General features: G+C 44.0%; 1 protein-coding gene across 1 annotated transcript in view; it reads right to left on the bottom strand.

The window, feature by feature from the left end:
* The window catches only part of LMTK2 (lemur tyrosine kinase 2), an 86,123-nt gene extending 67,131 nt beyond the window's left edge, over positions 1–18,992 (bottom strand). The window contains exon 1 of the mRNA XM_038763950.1: positions 18,897–18,992. Within this exon, the coding sequence (XP_038619878.1) occupies positions 18,897–18,981 (85 nt within the window). The 5' untranslated portion in view covers positions 18,982–18,992. The remainder of the gene's footprint in view (positions 1–18,896) is intronic.
* Between the last annotated feature and the right edge of the window lie 780 nt (positions 18,993–19,772).

Here is a 19,772-nt window from a genome sequence, read left to right on the forward strand (position 1 = left end):
GATGACTCAAGTGGCAAGAGAAGAATATTGTGGGTTAGGGGGAAGAAGAAAGTAAGAGAAATACAATTTATACTTTAGGTAGAGCAAAGAGCTATATAAATGATAAAAAAAAAACCCCATCCTGAAGCAGACACACTTGGGCTGGAGGTGGCTTGTAGAAGACAGAAAGCCATAGCTGGTATTTCCAGAAAATAGCTGGGGAGCTAATCTGGTCCAGCTTCTTTGGGATGCAAATGACTAAGCCACTTCGGTCAGATGGTTAGGTATTCTTTCTTCAAAATATCAAAGGATGGAAGTCCTAAAAGCTTCCTTGGCACCTTAGTCCAGTTATTTTAGTCATTCTGAAGTCAAGATGTTCCTCCTTACATCTAACAGATTTCTCTCATGCTTCAATTTAAAGCTATTTCCTTTTGTGTTCTGGGGACTTGGAGAACAGGTCAGCAGTTAATGACAATTCTTCAAATACTAGGACAGTAAAACTTCTTCAAGCAGCATATTATCTCCACAGATGATACTCCTCGCCCTACAGTTGGTTTGTCATATTTATTCTTGTCTTTTCACGTTTTTTGTTTTTGTTTCATCCTCCTTGTGCGCCTGGGCCTTCCTCCCAGCTCCCACCCCTATTCTTTAATTGTGAATCACTGCAGGACTAGAAACCTATCTACTCCTAATCCGAGCAGTTTTTCCCAGTGCTTAGTACAGCATTTTGCATTCGGTAAGTACTCGATAAACACTGTTACTAATATGACCACAACTGGTGGTAGGGCCGCGATCAGCGTGAGACATCATTTATGCCTCACAACACTGGCACCACAGCTTCCAACGACGACTTCACGTGGATCTGAATGTTGCCCTAAATGGGAGGCATGGGTAGCCATGGGAGAAACCCTGGTCCAGTTCTAGTTCAGAGGAAACTGAGGGGATGGCACGGAGCTAGTAGGCAGCAAGGCTGCCTCTCCAGACCACTATAGCCATGAAGGAGGTTCACATCCAGCAGCTTTGTACCTCCACACAAGTTGCAAGGCCGCAAATTGTGGACATTACTTTGATGGCAGCTATGCCCACTGGACTCTGAGGTGCGAGAAGCCCAAAAGGTTCATTCATTCATTCAATCATATTTATTGAGCTCTTACTTTTGGCAGAGCACTGTACTAAGCACTTGGGAAAGTACACTGGAGCAACAGAAGAGCAAAAGATTGCACTTCTTCAGTACGCAGCACGTTGTTTTTTGTATTTATCCCTTCCCTCATCTTTCATGCTGTCCTTGTGTTCTTACTGTTTTATTTTTCCTTATATTTCTGCTGCCGGTCCCTCTTCAACTTCATTTTTATACTGATACTGTGAGCCCCTTGAAGAGCTGAGGGTTGCATCTAATTCTCCAGTCATGTATTCCTTCCCAGCACTTAATAAAGTGGTGTTTCATAAATACTATTACTACTACTACTAGAGACCCACACCTTATCTGACAGTACCACAACAAAGCTGCCAGTAGGATTAAAGATTCAGGTTGGGTCTGGGTAAGATGGGCAGCAGTGAAGGAGCAGTTACCATCACCGCAGAACCGCACACCTCCAATAAGTATTAGCCACAGTGGTACGGCGACCCATGTGAGAAGCAGAGCAGCCCGGTGGGAAAGCACAGGCCTGACAGAGGACCTGGATTCTAATCCCGGCTCTGCCACTTGGCTATCTGACCTCAGTTTCCTCATCAATACAATGGGGATTCGATACCTGTTCTCCGGCCCCCTTAGCCTGAACCTCGTGTGGGAGAGGGACTGGGTCCAAACCGATTTCTGTCTATCTGGCCCAGTGCTTAGTTCAGTGCCTGGCATATAGTTACTACTCACCTTGTAACCTCCCCAGCGCTTAGAACAGTGCTTTGCACATAGTAAGCGCTTAACAAATGCCATTATTATTATTATTACTTAATTGGCGGAGCCGGGATTTGAACCCATGACCTCAGACTCCAAAGCCCGTGCTCTTTCCACTTAGCCACGCTGCTTCTTCCCCTCCCCAAAGCACCTGTTTGTATATGTTTGTACATATTTATTACTCTTTTTATTTTACTTGCACATATTCTATTTATTTTATTTTGTTAATATGTTTTCTTTTGTTGTCTGTCTCCCCCTTCTAGACTGTGAGCCCGCTGTTGGGTAGGGACCGTCTCTATCTGCTGCCAACTTGTACTTCCCAAGCGCTTAGTACAGCACTCTGCACGCAGTAAGCGCTCAATAAATACGACTGAATGAATACTTAGCAAATACCACAATTATTTAAGCCCCAGCAACTTCTTCTCATCTCCCTCACTCCCAGCTGGCGCCCACCTCTCTGTCCCAAGGGGAAAATATGTATATATGTATATATGTTGTATATATGTATATATGTATATATGTTTGTACATATTTATTACTCTATTTATTTATTTTACTTGTACATATCTATTCTATTTATTTTATTTTGTTAGTATGTTTGGTTTTGTTCTCTGTCTCCCCCTTTTAGACTGTGAGCCCACTGTTGGGTAGGGACTGTCTCTATATGTTGCCAATTTGTACTTCCCAAGCACTTAGTACAGTGCTCTGCACATGGTAAGCACTCAATAAATACGATTGATGAAAATGGCAGAGTGGCTGTCTGTGTACCCACCTGGAAAGAGACTTACACAGGTACTGTAACCACACCCACAGAGCATCCACCTGTAACTGCCCCACGCCTGCAAGAGAAATTTCCTTATCCAGCCCAACCTGTGGGATTTGACAGCAAAATTGCAGGTTAGGCTGGATACGGAGTAGGGATTTTTTTTGCAGGTCTCAGGCAGGAACAAGTAGGAGGTCTATAAGGGTGGAGTGGATGTGTCACAGGGAAGCATGGGCCCAGCTGAAGCAGTTTCTGGAGCAGGACCTCACATACACAGAAACAGCATGGCCCAGGGGATAGACTATGGACCTGGGAGCCAGAAGGACCTGGGTTCTAATCCTGCCTGCTGAGTGACCATGGGCAAGTCACTTAACTTCACTCTGCCTCAGTTCCCTCATCTGACAAAATGGGGATTAAGACTAGGAGCCCCATGTGGGGCACGGACTGTGTCCAACCTGATTAGCTTGTGTCTGCTCCTGGACTTAGTACAGTGCCTGGTACACAGTAAGTGCTTAACATATACCATGAAAAAAAAATTACTTTTTAAAAAATGAAGACCTAGAAACATCAGAAATCTAACTCCCTATCTTTAATTGATCACTTTGGAATAAGAGATTTCATAAAACAAATTTTCTTCCTCAAATGCAACTATACTATTGCGCTTTGTGATGTTTGATTGTACTTCAGTTATCAAGAACGTTATCTCTGGAGACACCAATTCCACAGTTTGAAAACCGCAATGAAACACCAAAGAGAGTTTAATGGGATCTTCCAAACTGATAACCGCGTCTCGCAGAGTAAAGGGATGTTCTTTCATTCTTACTGATCAATAGAATCACCTGTGGGGTCGCCCTAAGATTTACTCCATAATATCGCCCAAGGTCTGCTGAGGCCTATTTATACAACTTTTCTAAACAAGAGTTACCTGAATCCAATCTTTTGAAAAGCATGCAATTAAATGCTGGCCTTTTAGCTTCACCATAACAAACCCACACGATAAATTCATTTAAAAGAAATGTATCATGTGACCCTCTCTCCCCCCGCCCGCCCCGATTCTCCTTTCATTTGTGGTGGGGAGAATGATAAGGTGAGATGGTGGGGGACTGGTCCTTGACCTCTCTCTGGGGCAGGACCCTACCACAGCAGGTGAGTGTCATGTCTGAATCCAACTGCAATCTCCGATCACTGCTGGCTTCCTCAATGCCCCTGAAGCAGGCCAAAGAGCAAAACGGCACGGATCTTTCTCCTTCTGCAGGCTGCTCCAACAGCAGTCCTACTCCTGATTTTTCCAACCACCCATCCATCATTTTAAACGCTTACAACTAAAATTGGTTTTCTTATTAATTATGCACCCTCCTCAACAGACAATCTGCATAATCTGTTATTATTCAGATTGCACGAGGGCTTAACTGACAGTACAGTCAGTTCTCTGAAGAAGCGGGGGGGAGGGTGTTTACGTTCCTGAAGAACATCACATTGAGGAAAACTCATGGCATAGCATGTGCACCTTGACCGATGCGGTAGGTATGTGCACAACCGTTGCTTCTGACATCGCGCCACATCCTCTGCAGACGTGTGTTGCCAGAAGAACGTCCCCCCAGTTCCCTAATCGCATCCTATCCAAATCACGTAGTGAAGTCGCACGTAATGGGAGAACTGGCTGTACTTACATTTTATGAAAAAGAGCATTTTAAAAAGTATGAATTCAGACAAAGCATTGCCAAAAATTTAATTCAAAAATGTCCTGCAGTCTGTGTTCAATCTCTATATGCTGATGCACTTATTAAATTTCCTAAATCAGATTCTGTTTCAAGAACTCTACTGCAATAGGGGAGTTCCGCAGACAATTATGGTTTGCTTCTTTCAGCTCACCCCTAAATACGTTATACTGTATTTTATGACATGTGAACCTTGGAAAAGACTTGCTAGAGCTAAGCAGAATTGAAATTTCAGTCTATAAATGATGATTTCCCTGGCAATATGAGAACAAATATCCTTAGGGTGGGATAGCTTGCAGGAGTTTCTAGAAATGCTCCATTACATTGGCATGTCCCTGCCTTGGGTTAGGTGACACTGCATACTGCTAAAGCACTCTAGGCTACCAGACAGATGACTACCAAGTTATTTCTCCAACATACTTGCGCATACTACCCCCCACCTTACCACCTTCCCTTCCCCACAGCACCTGTATATGTTTGTACAGATTTATTACTCTATTTATTTTACTTGTACATATTTACTATTCTATTTATTTTGTTAATGATGTGCATCTAGCTTTACTTCTATTTATTCTGATGACTTGACACTTCTGATGACTTGACACCTGTCCACATGTTTTGTTTTTTGTCTCTCTCCCCATTCTAGACTGTGAGCCCATTGTTGGGTAGGGACCATCTCTATATGTTGCCAACTTGTATTTCCCAAGCGCTTAGTACAGTGCTCTGCGCACAGTAAGTGCTCAATAAATACTATTGAATGAATGAATGAATACTAACAGGTCACTATCACTAGCATTTAATACTTGAAGACAATATACACTTCCTTGTATCTACCCCAGCGCTTAAAACAGTACTTGACACATAGTAAGTGCTTAACAAATACCATTATTATTACTATTATTCAACAAATGCTATCAATCAATGGTATTTATTGAGCGCTTACGATGGGCAGAGCATTATACTAAGCACTTGGGAGAGTCCAATGCAACAAAATTAGAAGATATGTTCCCTGCCCATAATGTGCTTACATGCTCTTGAAAGGCCTCCCAAAATAGCTATCCTTTATCCTGATAGTGAAATCTATGCACAAGAGCCCCCCTCAAATTCCCAGAAAGGTTAAGACAGCTACGGGGGAAAGAAAACTTAACCGTGTCCATGTCTTTTTTATTAAAAATTTAAAAAAACTGATTGTATCTATTATGATTCTGCACATCTCTTCTGCATTTTAATTTAGAAGAGTATTGACGGTGAAGTGGTTCAATTTTCAGAGCTAAGGTCTGTACAGTAACTTTCCTAAAAGATAAAATCATCCTCGAAACAGAGAACCAATGTTTCACCTGTCTGATCATTATATGCTTTCAAGGTTTTAGAGAACTGCAGGCGTCCGATTTTTTTTTGCATGGATCTTGACATAAGAGTTTTGAAAAGGAATTTAAAGGTTTGGCATTACATTCAGTAGTGAAAGTCCTTTCACTACTGAAAACATGACTGCATAGCCTAATTCATTCATTCAATCATTCAATCAATCGTATTTATTGAGCGTTTAGTGTGTGCAGAGCACTGTATTAAGCGCTTGGGAAATCGGCAACATATAGAGACGGTCCCTACCCAACAATGGGCTCACAGTCTAGGAGGGGGAGACAGACAACAAAACAAAACAAATAGACAGGTGACTGGACTGTGAGCCCACTTCTAGACTGTGAGCCCACTGTTGGGTAGGGACCGTCTCTATACGTTGCCAACTTGTACTTCCCAAGCGCTTAGTACAGTGCTCTGCACATAGTAAGCGCTCAATAAATACGATTGATTGATCCTAATCTACCCTCAATACCAATGCATTGTCCAAAATGGTCATTAACTAAATTACCATGGCTTCAAACACTTCAATATATGGCTACAGCAATCTATTTCACCAGATTTTTACTTGCAGTGGCATGAATGCAGGCTGAAAGGTATGCCAATGATGAAATCGCTAAGCAGACCTTTGCAACTGACAGCTTGAAAATTTCACTTACGGGCCTTTTGTCAATAGTTCTCATTCTACAAATCCCCTTCCCTGGCTCAGGAATAGTGAACTAAATGTGCAGGTGGCAATTCCACTGGAGCAATGGGAACGATTACCCCATGCTTTTCTAGGCTGGACTTCCACCCTCTCTCGTCCTACATTTTTGACAAGCCCTGAGAGCTGCTCAGCTGGGCTGAAAAGACCCTGCCGGTGGTGGTTCTCGGGCCAGTTAGCTCTTGGAAGCCTGTCCTCTCTCAGGCCCCAGTCTTCAAAAAATCCCTGCCTTCTTTCCATCCCCACACTTAAAATGAAAAGCTGGCACCAAAACAAAGTGCTTCGGAAGACACATGAGATCAAAAGCCATGAGACGCAACACCTACTGTCTGTCAGGAGGAAACCACACAAAAATTTTAGGCAAGATGTATCATCTTCACTTTGCATGTCCCAACATAGGTAGATGACAAAATCCCACACACTGCGTAGCTCTGCCCTCCTCAAGGATGCTTTCCTCCATCAAATGAAAATTGACTCTTCAGCCAACTAAATCTCAACTGACTGATTAGTCTTAAGTACATACATCTAAACTGTCCTTTCTTCCTTGCAACTGGAGTCTCCATAGTCTTCGGACATAATTAAAGACAGATTTATAAAAAAACAGTCCAAGATGACTCAGAAAATGATCGGATTCTTTAGAATAACAACAACAATATCAGAACCTGGGACTTACACAGTCCCTTTTCATCAGAAGCTTTACAAAGTTGTCATGTCCATTCTCCTTCTTTCTCTTTAACATTCAACCTATGTTATGAGCAAAACCAATTTTTAAAATCAAAATTAGTAAATTTTTCTGAGAAATTATTTTCAGAATTCTAGGTCTTTCAAGAACTACAATAAGAGAGGTCTTATCTTGGCCACAGTCCATAGCTCTTCTTTTAAGTCAAGCATGCAATATTTAATCAGATACACAAAATTGGCTTAGAATAATACAATCAATAAATCATTTTTTTCTTAGGTAATTAGCAATTGTGGTCATGTACAGCTGATTTCCAGGGTAAAACTCGACCATCTCTCTAGAGCAACCAAGTCTCAAAATCTACGTGCCTGGAATGCACACAACATGGTCCCAGGCATACCACACCGATTTGATTGATTTTTATGATTCGGCATCCTGCACCACCATTAGGAAAATTAGTTTCCTTGCTCTAGTTTTGCCCTTTTCCCTTGCACAACCACAAAAGTTGGGAACAGACTGCCAACAGTTCCAAAACCTTGGACATCACCCAGGGGGAACTCCTGTTCTTTACCGCCGCAACCGCACATTACCATCTTCCTACATCTCCATCAGCGATCATAACTACATTGTCTACATGCTGATTTTGAGACACTCCCGGGACAAGGTCCGTGCCTACTTCCCACCTATATAATCTTCCCCAGGACTTACTTACTGCACACAGTAAGCACTTTACTACTACTACTACTACTTGAGGCTACAAATAATACTGGGCAGCTTTCGAAGTGAACTTCTGGGTACCCCTGGGTCTTAAGAGATCACGGGCAAATAGCATATACATGAAACAGAACCCCCACTGACTCATTTTGGAAAACTCAGAATAGTGGGAAAAATTCCAAAAATAACAGAAATAACTACCACAAGAAAGCAATGTGTTCACAGTGTTAATTGCAGGTACTTTAAATCTAAATACTTGTGGCCTTCCTGACAAATCTGTCCATCTCAGTGGTCCTCTCAGCAATTACGCACTGACAGCCACAGATTTGTAATACCGCCAACAAAAATGGGCTGAAGAAGAGATGTTCATTTTCAAGAAAGAATTCTTACAGAACAGTGGTGGATTGTGCACCAGCTTTGTTTTTTCCTCTGCCCCTTGAGCTTCTCTGCAGGAGTGGAGGGTAAATGACGGAGTTTATGCAGGCTGAGCCCCTAACCACTGTGGCTTTGAAGCCCCACTATCCCTGACCATCACAGTACAGACTCCCCACCTCCCACAGGAGCTGAGGGAAGGTGAAGGAGGGAAGCCTAAATGTCTTACCAAAGTGAGCCCTCAGAGTCTCCCCATCAATTTCTTTCTTCGGATAATAAATACCTATGATTGATATGCAGAGGTGATCCTCCACCTGCAAGGTTCCCCATCTCTACTAATCAATTAACTGTATTTATTGAGTGCCTACCGTTTGCAGAACACTGTAGAGTGCTTGGAAGAGTACATTACAATGGAGTCTGTAGACAAGACCACGGCCCATAGGAGCTTACGGTCAATCAAGTACACCAGTTAGAAACATCAGAAATATGGGGTAAAATTAAATTTAACTGGAGTTAGTTGAATACAACTAGATGGACTAGGGAACCAACCACTTTTCCTTTCACCAGACAGCAGACTGAAAACAAAGAGATTACCCGGATAAGATCACTGTGTCTATGAGCCCACAGATAATACCCAAAGGAATTTGGAAAATCTGAATGTACGTAGTTCACAGAGGTTCTAACGATATCAGACTCTTTAGCTAGTTAAAGTTATGAGGATTTAGTAATGGAAGTTGTCAAAAGTCAACACAATAGCACTGAGAAGGGTTAGGTTGAGCAGTCAACATTGTTTCCGTGAAATTGCGTCATTACCACTAACTCTGTAATGTTATACTCTTCCAAGCACTTAGTGCAGTGCTTTGCACACAGTGAACCCCCAGTAAATAAAGCTGAATGATTGTTTAGGTGTGTCAACTGACCATTCCAGAATTCACTGGAATTTACTGAGCATTTACACTATACAAAACACCGTACTAAGTGCTTGCAAACGCTTAGCATGCCATGCCACCTCTCTAGGCATTCCAAGCCACCTTTCTAGGCATTCCAACTCTTCAGCCAAATCAGCACTTTTATGCAATTATATATTATTTATCACCTTTCATTGACTGAATAAATTATTCCTCTTAACTACTGTTCATCCATGTTCACTTGTCTTCCCTCTTACACAATAATAATAATAATAATAATAATGGTATTTATTAAGCACTTTCTATGTGCAAAGCACTGTTCTAATCAATCAATCAATCGTATTTATTGAGCGCTTACTGTGTGCAGAGCACTGTACTAAGCACTTGGGAAGTATAACATATGGAGACAGCCCCTACCTAACAGTGGGCTCACAGTCTAAAAGGGAGAGACGGAGAACAAAACCAAACATACTAACAAAATAAAATAAATAGAATAGATATGTACAAGTGCTGGGGAGGTTACAAGGTGATCAGGTTGTCCCACGGGGGGCTCAAAGTCTTAATCCCCATTTTACAGATGAGGGAACTGAGGCACAGAGAAGTTAAGTGACTTGCCCAAAGTCACACAGCTGACAATTGGTGGAGCCTGAAGTAAGCTTCTCAAGTGCAGGAATCAGGTCTTACGTGTTTTCCTGTACCTTCCCCAGGTGCTTAATATGTAAGGGGGGGGGGGGGGTGCAGACTAAATGGGTCTGCACATAATAAGTACTCAATAAATTGCATTGATAATGTCTATCTAGCAGACCCTCAAGGAGATGGTGACCCCAAAGGAAGGTGCCTAGTACTGTGGACGTGTATTTACAAACATGCGCTTAGTAGAGTGCTCTGCACACAGTAAGTGCTCAATAAATATGACTGAATGAATGAATAAAACTGACAAGCACCTATAAAACTCACACTTGAATCAGAAGCCTGAAACAATTCATGATTAGTCTCAGAATGTGAGAATTAAGATGCCACACTTCGTATCTCCGCTCACCCTCTAAGACTATTTGCTCAGTCCAAATGTAAAGCCCCAGATTCACAAGCTGAAGTTTAATGAGTTGATTCCCACTGGCTCGAGTGGCCCTTTACCTGGAACAAGTGAAAGCTTCCTCAGTACTCTGTGACCTTAATATCCCTCAGTGCATAGAAGTAGATGGCGTCATTTGTCTCCTGCCTCAATAAAAATAAACTATTGAACACCAAAGGATGCCTACTAATAAATTTAGGAGGCTTCAAGAGCTCTGGGAGTAAGATGCTATGAAGCTGGATTGTGTTTCATTAGAAGTATAATCTGACAATATTAACAAAGGCCTGGAGTCAAGAATTCCCGAGTATTCATCTTGGCTTTGCCAGTGAACTGTGGAAAAGTACCCACTACTCTTTCTTTTTGGGCTTCGACTTCCTCAAGAGGACTACCACAGAGGTGAAACTAAAGGATAAAAAGGGGGCAGTGGTAGAAATCTGGTTCTTTAGCAAATTAACTTTGGCAAAAATGGCTTCTATACCCTAGAGAGTGCCAAAAAACCACCACCACCAATCCCCTCAATATGGTTCTATGCGCCTGAAGATTCTCAAATACTTGTTATAACTGATTAATAACTTCCCATCCATCTTTCACAGAAAACATCTGCCTGGTGGACCAGGCTTACCCACAAATTAGAGACCTGCAAGGGTTCTACATTTTACACCCATACATGACCCACACCCACAAGACTATCCACGCACACTCAATCCAAACATGCAAAATAAAAAGTCTGCTTATCCCCTCAGCTCCATAACATGAGGGTGCCTGTGCTTCAGGTCGGGAAAACTGGCGGTACTGTAGGTCACTCGGCAGAGAAGCCGCCTTTGTACCCTTCATACATGCCTTCTCCCGGTTTATAAAGCCTATTCTAACAGAACCTGCATTCTCTCCTCAAGTTGAGGGAGCAATATAAACCAGGGCCAGGACCACAGGGGAGGGAGAGGAGAAAAAATGAGGGGCAGGAGGGAAGCCTTAGGACAGAAGGGAACACCTCATTTTCCCACCAAAACCCTGTCCTCTTCCTGTCTTTCCCATCACTACAGACAACACCACTATCCTCCCTGTCTCTGAAGCCCACAACTTTGCTCTTATCCTACCTTAACATCTTTAAAATCTCCCCTTCCTCTCTATCCAACTGTTAACATTTATTCATTCAATCAATCATATTTACTAAGAGCTTACTGTGTGCAGAGCACTATACCAAGAGCTTGGGAAAGTCCCATACAACGAAAAAAGGACACATTCGAAGCCCAGAGAGCTTACCAAACACTTATCCTTCCTTAACTACTGCATAGCCTCTTCACTGACCTCCCTTCCTTCTGCCTTTTCCCACTACAGTCCATTCTTCACTCTGCTGCCCAGATCATTTTCCTGAAAAAAATGTTTAGTCCATGTCTCCGCACTCCTCAAGAACCTCCAGTGGTCACCCCTCCACATCAAACAGAAACTCCTTACCATCGATTTTAAAGCCCTCATTCGGCTTGCCCCCTTCTACCTTACCTCTCTGGTTTCCTACTATAACCCAGCCTGCACACTTCATCCTCTATGCCAACCTACTCACTGTACCTTGAGCACATCTATCTTGCTGTTGACACCTTGTCCATGCCCTCCCTTTGGGCTGGAACTCTCTTCTTCATATGCAACAGACCACCACTTTCCGCACCTTCAAAGCCTTATTAAAATCACATCTCCAAGAGGCCTTCCCTGACTAAGCCCACATTTCCCCTTCTCCCTCTCCCTTCTGTCAATTATACACTTGGATCTGTACCCTTTAAGCCCTTGATATCCACTCCACTCAACCCCACAGTACTCATGTACATATCCATACTTTATTTTAATATCCGTCCCCCCCACTCAAGACTGAAGCTCCCTGTGGGCAGAAAACATGTTGACCAACTCTGTTATTCTATACTGTCCTCCCAAGTGCTTAGTACAGTGCTCTGCACACACTAGACACTCAATGAATACCAGTGATTGATTGATCCTGAGAGCAATGACCTGGTTTCTCAGCAGAATTTAGCCACATCCAAACCGAACCCAAGTCCTAATACTACTTGTCCAACCTCCAACATCACTGTTGAATCATCTCAAGCCAGGTAAATTACCGGAATCTACCTTGACATTCATGGAGGGATTTTCCTGATGCCCGATTTACCAGAGTAAATGGGACTTCCTTTTAGTTGAAGGTGATAACAAGAAAAAACCTCCGGAGCGAATGATTCAGTGCAAACCTTTACCATTGTAAAATAACTCCACTGCAAGTCTTACTGGTGCTAGAATACACTATTCCCCTCTTAATCTTTGGTGTCTGAACGATGCTCACTCAAATTACAAGGGGCCAAAAAGGTGAACTACCATATTTTCATGAAGAAAGTGTGCAAGAGAACCTCTCTCAAAGACACACTCAAATATACAGTCTCATCAAAACCATCGTCAAGCCGAAGGACATTACTAAGACTTCCATCAGGCAAGCAAAGGAAGGAGGAGAAACAAATGGACTGGATTTTGCACAAATGAATACTACTATATTCGTTCAGTGGAGATTCTTCTAGCTTTATCAATGGTTTAAATGTTGCATGCGGGACACTGGACTATGCGCTTAGAAGAATACCAGTGGAGTTGGTAGACATGATCCCTGCCCAAAAAAAGCTTACCATCAACTGATGCAAAGTAGTAGCTCCTCACTGGGAGTACCCCTAAAAGTTTCTCTTTTTGAGCATCATCTTAGTCTCAAGACTACTTTATTTCCCCCAAGACGCTCTGCATTTGTAAACATCCTAATGTTGATTTTCAAAATCCCTGCCCCTCCTGTGATAACCAACCCCAAAAAGCATATTATGAGTTCTTGAATCTGTCTTTAAATCCATACTTCCACTCATTCAAATCCTTTGATTCCTTACAAATGTGTGATACAAATTCAAAATTTACCTCACAAAATAATCCCATGACTATTTAAACTATAAATCTATTCAGAGAGCAGCAATCTTGTCAGAGGGGGGTCATAAAAAAAGTTAGTATCTACCATTCCTATTTTCACTAAGAAATTCCTGGGCTTAAATTATCCTGTCTCCGCATTAGTAGACAAAGTCAGTTTCTACCCAAAGCCCCTGAGTGTAATGCCCAGTACTGGATCAACATTAACTGATAAACAAGAGATTAATATAGATATTACATTCTTTTTTTTAAACCTCTCATGACCTTTTCCAAAAGTGTTATGCTTTGTTTTTGTAATGAGGAAATGCCATTCTGACCACTATTAATAATTACATCTCAAAGCTCCACCCAAGTTCAGTCAGGGCTGCACACATAACATGGGTTTTCACTTTGCACTGTTAGAACACAATGGAAGAGTTAGGGAACCTACTTCTGACAACCTATGGCATCTGCAGGGGTGGGATGACATGGTGTCAGAAGAAATGATTGTGGGTATACACCCGGCTCTGGACACTAACACACAAGTTGTCCTTAAAATAGGGGTCTTCAAAAATGCAACCCCCGTATTACAGGAAACCAACTGTGTAAATCAATGTGCTCTGGAGTTCTCCATATTTCTAGTCTCCCAAGCGCTTAGTACAGTGCTAGGCACACAGTAAAGCACTCAGTAAATCCCACTGATTGACTGACTGAAAATTCCCTGGGGCCTCCAAGTCAATCTAACTGGTATTGTTATACATTTTCATGACCCCTCCTTCTGAAAAACCTACTAGATCAAAAAACTCACAATTCACAACTTGGAACGCCTGATTCAGGAAGGGCACAAATTTACAGTGCCACACTGCACGGTAGCCTGGTAACATAATCTTTTCTTAACTAAAGGGTACTCCAAAAGACTGCTTTCAATTGGTACAATTTTACTTTGCGTCCACAAAACATTAAATGATATATCTTGAAAGTAAACTATCATATTAATCTAGTGGGGGGGGAATAATTCTACAAGGATCTTTTTCACATAATTTCTCTATCATCCCGACTCTTCCGATAGCTCCTGGCTCCTTTGGAGATGAATTCCGAGACATTAGCGTTACCTATATTTTTGGAGAAGACGAGAAGTCTCAACATTCAGTGAGTCTAAACTGTTTGAAAAGGAGAAATTTCTAAAGCTGAACTGCATCCTCCTTTATGATGAGTCCTCCTTTACTGAGTACTAGAACACACAAAACTATAATGAAGAAAAACCATCAAATGATACCGCAAATTGGAAAATATATCCGACAATTAGTTTGGCACTATTTGGGCAGCTAGTCTATTCTCACGATGTGAAAATACAAGAATATTTTTGAGAGACCCTCCTATCTACATTGATGAGTTGGTATTTTCCCCTTTTTTTATGGCATTTGCTTACTGTGTACCAGTCACTGTACTAAGCATTGGGGTAGATACAAGCTAATCAGGTTGGACACAGTCAATGGGGCTGAGAGTCTTAATTCCCATTTTAAAGATGAGTTAACTGAGGCCTAGAGAATTGAAGTGACTTGCTCAAAGCCACACAGAAGACAAGCGGCAGACCCAGGATTAGAACCCAGGTCCTTCCGATTCCCAGGCACATGCTCTACCCACTGAGACTCCATTCTTGTCCGGGATCTTATTTCGAAAACAGACCAACAGGAATTCCAAAATTAATTTAAACATTTAAACCAGGCAATTTTCCCGATGCTCCCGGAAATACCAACGCTCCTCTCCCCCATCATTTACATCCCTCCAGTACAAAGGAACCTTAATTAAAATGGCTCTTATTATAGAGGTGAGAAAGCCAAGGGAAGCAGGTGACATCTGGAAAGAGAAGCCGACCTGCCATGTATGGAAAGATGCAGGTTGTGAGGGGTCCACGTTCAACAGGGGAGAGGGATGGTCCTGCAACTGCCCCGCAGAACCAATAAACTGGTTGGTGGGAGGTTAGCTTTCAATTAATCCAGGACACGGCGTGGCCTAGTGGACAGAGCCTAGGCCTGGGACCTGGGTTCTAATTCCAACTCCACCACTTGTCTACTGTGTGACCCAGGGTGAGTCATTTCACTTCCCTGGGCCTCAGTTCCCTCATCTGCCAAATGAGGATTAAGACCCCGTGCTTAGAAAAATGATCTGCACATAGTGAGCGCTTCACAAATACCATCATTATTATTATTATGATTACAATTCTGCAACAGATAGAGGTAACCCCTGTCCACCAAAGGGTTCACGGTCTGGGGAGGGGGCGAGGGGGGGAGAGAAAGACAGACGTCCAAACAAGTAAACCCCAAGCACTTGACACAGTGCTCTGCACAGAGTCACTGCTGAATAAATAGGACTGAATGAAAGAATGCGGGTCTCCCCCGGCTGGTTGTGGCCAGCCAGTCCCTGCAGGGAAGCCCTAGAAATTGTGGAGAAGGAGGAGGAGGCGGCGAGGGCAGGCTTTTCCCCGGGCTCCCCAGTGGGTCCAGAACGGCTCATTCATTCATTCAATCGTATTTATTGAGCACTTACTGTGTGCAGAGCACTGTACTAAGTGCTTAGCACAATCGGCAACTGATAGAGACGGTCCCTACCCAACAACGGGCTCACAGTCTAGAAGGGGGAGACAGATAACAAAACAAGTAGACAGGTGTCAGTACCATCAGAATTTTATTTGTACATATTTATTACTGTATTTTATTAATGTTGGGTATATAGCTATAATTCTATTTATTCTGATCAATCAATCAATCGTATTTATTGAGCGCTTACTGTGTGCAGAGCACTGTACTAAGTGCTTAGCACAAATCGGCAACTGATAGAGACGGTCCCTACCCAACAACGGGCTCACAGTCTAGAAGGGGGAGACAGATAACAAAACAAGTAGACAGGTGTCAGTACAATCAGAATTTTACTTGTACATATTTATTACTGTATTTTATTCATGTTGGGTATATAGCTATAATTCTATTTATTCTGATCAATCAATCAATCGTATTTATTGAGCGCTTACTGTGTGCAGAGCACTGTACTAAGCGCTTAGTACAAATCGGCAACTGATAGAGACGGTCCCTAGCCAACAACGGGCTCGCAGTCTAGAAGGGGGAGACAGATAACAAAACAAGTAGACAGGTGTCAGTACCATCAGAATTTTACTTGTACATATTTATTACTGTATTTTATTAATGTTGGGTATATAGCTATAATTCTATTTATTCTGATCAATCAATCAATCAATCGTATTTATTGAGCGCTTACTGTGTGCAGAGCACTGTACTAAGCGCTTGGGAAGTACAAGTTGGCAACATATAGGGACAGTCCCTACTCAACAGTGGGCTCACAGTCTAAAAGGGGGAGACAGAGAACAAAACCAAACATAGTAACAAAATAAAATGAATAGAATAGATATGGTACTATGGTATGGTTCTGATGGTACTGACGCCTGTCTACTCGTTTTGTTTTCTGTTTCCCTCTTCTAAACTGTGAGCCTGTTGTTGGGTAGGGACCGTCTCAATCTGTTGCCGATTTGTAATAATAATAATAATGGTGGTATTTGTTAAGCGCCTACTATTACGTTAAGCACTGTTCTAACCGCTGGGGTAGATACAGGGTCATCAGGTTGTCCCACGTGTGGCTCACAGCCTTCATCCCCATTTTACAAATGAGAGAACTGAGGCCCAGGGAAGTGACTTGCCCTCAGCGGACAAGTGGCGGAGTCGGGATTAGAACCCATGACCTCTGACTCCTGAGTCCGGGCTCTTGCCGCTGAGCCACGCTGTTTCATTCATTCAATTGTATTGAGTGCTTACTGTGTGCTGAGCACTGTACTAAGCGCTTGGGAAGTCCAAGTTGGCGACATATAGAGACGGTCCCTACCCGATGGCGGGCTCACAGTCTAGAAGCGGGAGTCAGACAACAAAACATATTAGCAAAATAAAATAGAATAGATATGTACAAGTAAAATAAATATATACAGGTGTTGTGGGGAAGGGATTATAATGATTATAGGCAAGTGCCTTGGGGAGGGAGGAGAAGGAGGGGTCTAAGTCTGGGAAGGCCTCCTGGAGGAGGTGAGCTCTCAGTAGGGCTTTGAGGTGACTTGCCCAAGGTCAATCAATCAACTGTATTAACTGAGCGCTTACTGTGCGCAGAGAACTGTACTAAGCGCTTGGGAAGTCCAGGTTGGCGACATATAGAGACGGTCCCTACCCAATGGCGGGCTCACAGTCTAGAAGGGGGAGACAGACAACGAAACCAAACATATTAACAAAATAAAATAAATAGAATAAATATGTACAAGCAAAATAAATGAGTAATAAATATGTACAAACATATATACAGGTGCTGTGGGGCAGGGAAGGAGATACGGCGTGGGGGATGGGGAGGAGGAGTAAGGGGACAAGAAGGAGGGGGCTCGGTCTGGGAAGGCCTCCTGGAGGAGGTGAGCTCTCAGCAGGGCTTTGAAGTGACTTGCCCAAGGTCAATCAATCAATCGTATTTATTGAGCGCTTACTGTGTGCAGAGCACTGTACTAAGCGCTTGGGAAGTCCAAGTTGGCGGCATATAGAGACTGTCCCTACCCAACGGCGGGCTCACAGTCTAGAAGGGGGAGACAGACAACAAAACCAAACATATTAGCAAAATAAAATAAATAGGATATGTAGAGGTAAAATAAATCAATATATGCAGGTGCAATGGGGAAGGGATTATGATGATTATAGGCAAGCACCGTGGGGAAGGAGGAGAAGGAGGGGGCTCAGTCTGGGAAGGCCTCCTGGAGGAGGTGAGCTCTCAGCAGGGCTTTGAAGTGACTTGCCCAAGGTCAATCAATGGTATTTATTGAGCGCTTACTGTGTGCAGAGCACTGGACTGAGCGCTTGGGAGGTACAAGCTGGCAACATACAGAGACTGTCCCTACCCAACAGCGGGCTCACAGTCTAGAAGGGGAAGACAGACAACAAAACATATTAGTAAAACAAAATAAATAGAATAGACATGTGCAGGTAAAATAAATCAATATATGCAGGTGCTGTGGGGAAGGGATTAGGATGAATATATGCAGGTGCTGTGGGGAAGGGATTATGATGATTATAGGCAAGCGCCCGTGGGGAGGGGGGAGGGAGGAGAAGGAGGGGGCTCAGTCTGGGAAGGCCTCCTGGAGGAGGTGAGCTCTCAGTAGGGCTTTGAAGTGACTTGCCCAAGGTCAATCAATCGCATTTATTGAGCGCTTACTGTGTGCAGAGCACTGTACTGAGCGCTTGGGAGGTACAAGCTGGCAACACATAGAGACAGTCCCTACTCAACAGCGGGCTCACAGTCTAGAAGGAGAAGACAGACCACAAGACACATTAGCAAAACAAAATAAATAGAATAGATATGTAGAGGTAAAATAAATCAATATATCCAGGTGCTGCGGGGAAGGGACTAGGATGATTATAGGCAAGGGGAGGGGGGAGGGAGAAGGAGGGGGCTCGGTGTGGGTAGGCCTCCTGGAGGAGGTGAGCTCTCAGCAGGGCTTTGAAGTGACTTGCCCAAGGTCAATCAATGGTATTTATTGAGCGCTTACTGTGTGCAGAACAGTGTACTGAGCGCTTGGGAAGTCCAAGGTGGCAACATAGAGAGACGGTCCCTACCCAACGGCGGGCTCACAGTCTAGAAGGGGGAGACAGACAACAAAACACATTAGCAAAATAAATAGAATAGATATGTGCAGGTAAAATAAATCCATATATGCAGGTGCTGTGGGGAAGGGATTAGGATGATTATAGGCAAGGGGAGGGGGGAGGGAGAAGGAGGGGGCTCGGTGTCCCCCGCACCTGTTTGCGGCAGCGGCGCGGCCTCCAGGAGCGGGAGCAGCGGGAGCAGAAGCGGGAGCAGGTGCGGGCGGAGGGTCCCGGGCATCGTCCCCGCCTGTTATGGCCGCCGTCGTCGGCTCCTCAGGCCCAGGCTGTGCCCCCCGCGGCCCCGCCGCCCCGCCGCCCCACGCACCATCTTCCCCCCCTCCCTCCTCCTCCTCCTTCTCCTTCTCCCCTTCCCTCAGCGGCCGCCATGCTGGGCCGCCTCACGTGACGCAGGGCGGGCCCCGCCCCGCCCCCCCCGCCGGGAGACGGACAGCCCGCTCGGCCAATCGCGGCCGCGCCCCCCCCCCCGAGGTCCCGCCCACCGCGCGGGGAAACCGCCGCCTCGGCGCCCCCTGCAGGCGCCCGCCGGGCACGACAGCTCCCGCGGGGAATCAGGACGGGGTGGTGGCCTATCAATCAATCAATCAATCAATCAATCAATCAATCGTATTGATTGAGCCCTTACTGTGTGCACAGCACTGCACTGAGCGCTTGGGAAGCCCAAGTTGGCACCATCTAGAGACGGTCCCGACCCAACGGCGGGCTCACAGTCTAGAATCAATCAGTCAATCAATCAATCAATCAATCGTATTGATTGAGCGCTTACTGTGTGCACAGCACTGCACTAAGCGCTTGGGAAGCCCAAGTTGGCACCATCTAGAGACGGTCCCTACCCAACGGCGGGCTCAGAGTCTAGAATCAATCAGTCAATCAATCAATCAATCGTATTGATTGAGCCCTTACTGTGTGCACAGCACTGCACTGAGCGCTTGGGAAGCCCAAGTTGGCACCATCTAGAGACGGTCCCGACCCAACGGCGGGCTCACAGTCTAGAATCAATCAGTCAATCAA

The sequence above is a fragment of the Tachyglossus aculeatus genome, chromosome 21 (genome assembly GCF_015852505.1).
Source record: "Tachyglossus aculeatus isolate mTacAcu1 chromosome 21, mTacAcu1.pri, whole genome shotgun sequence".
Taxonomy (NCBI): Eukaryota; Metazoa; Chordata; class Mammalia; order Monotremata; family Tachyglossidae; genus Tachyglossus; species Tachyglossus aculeatus.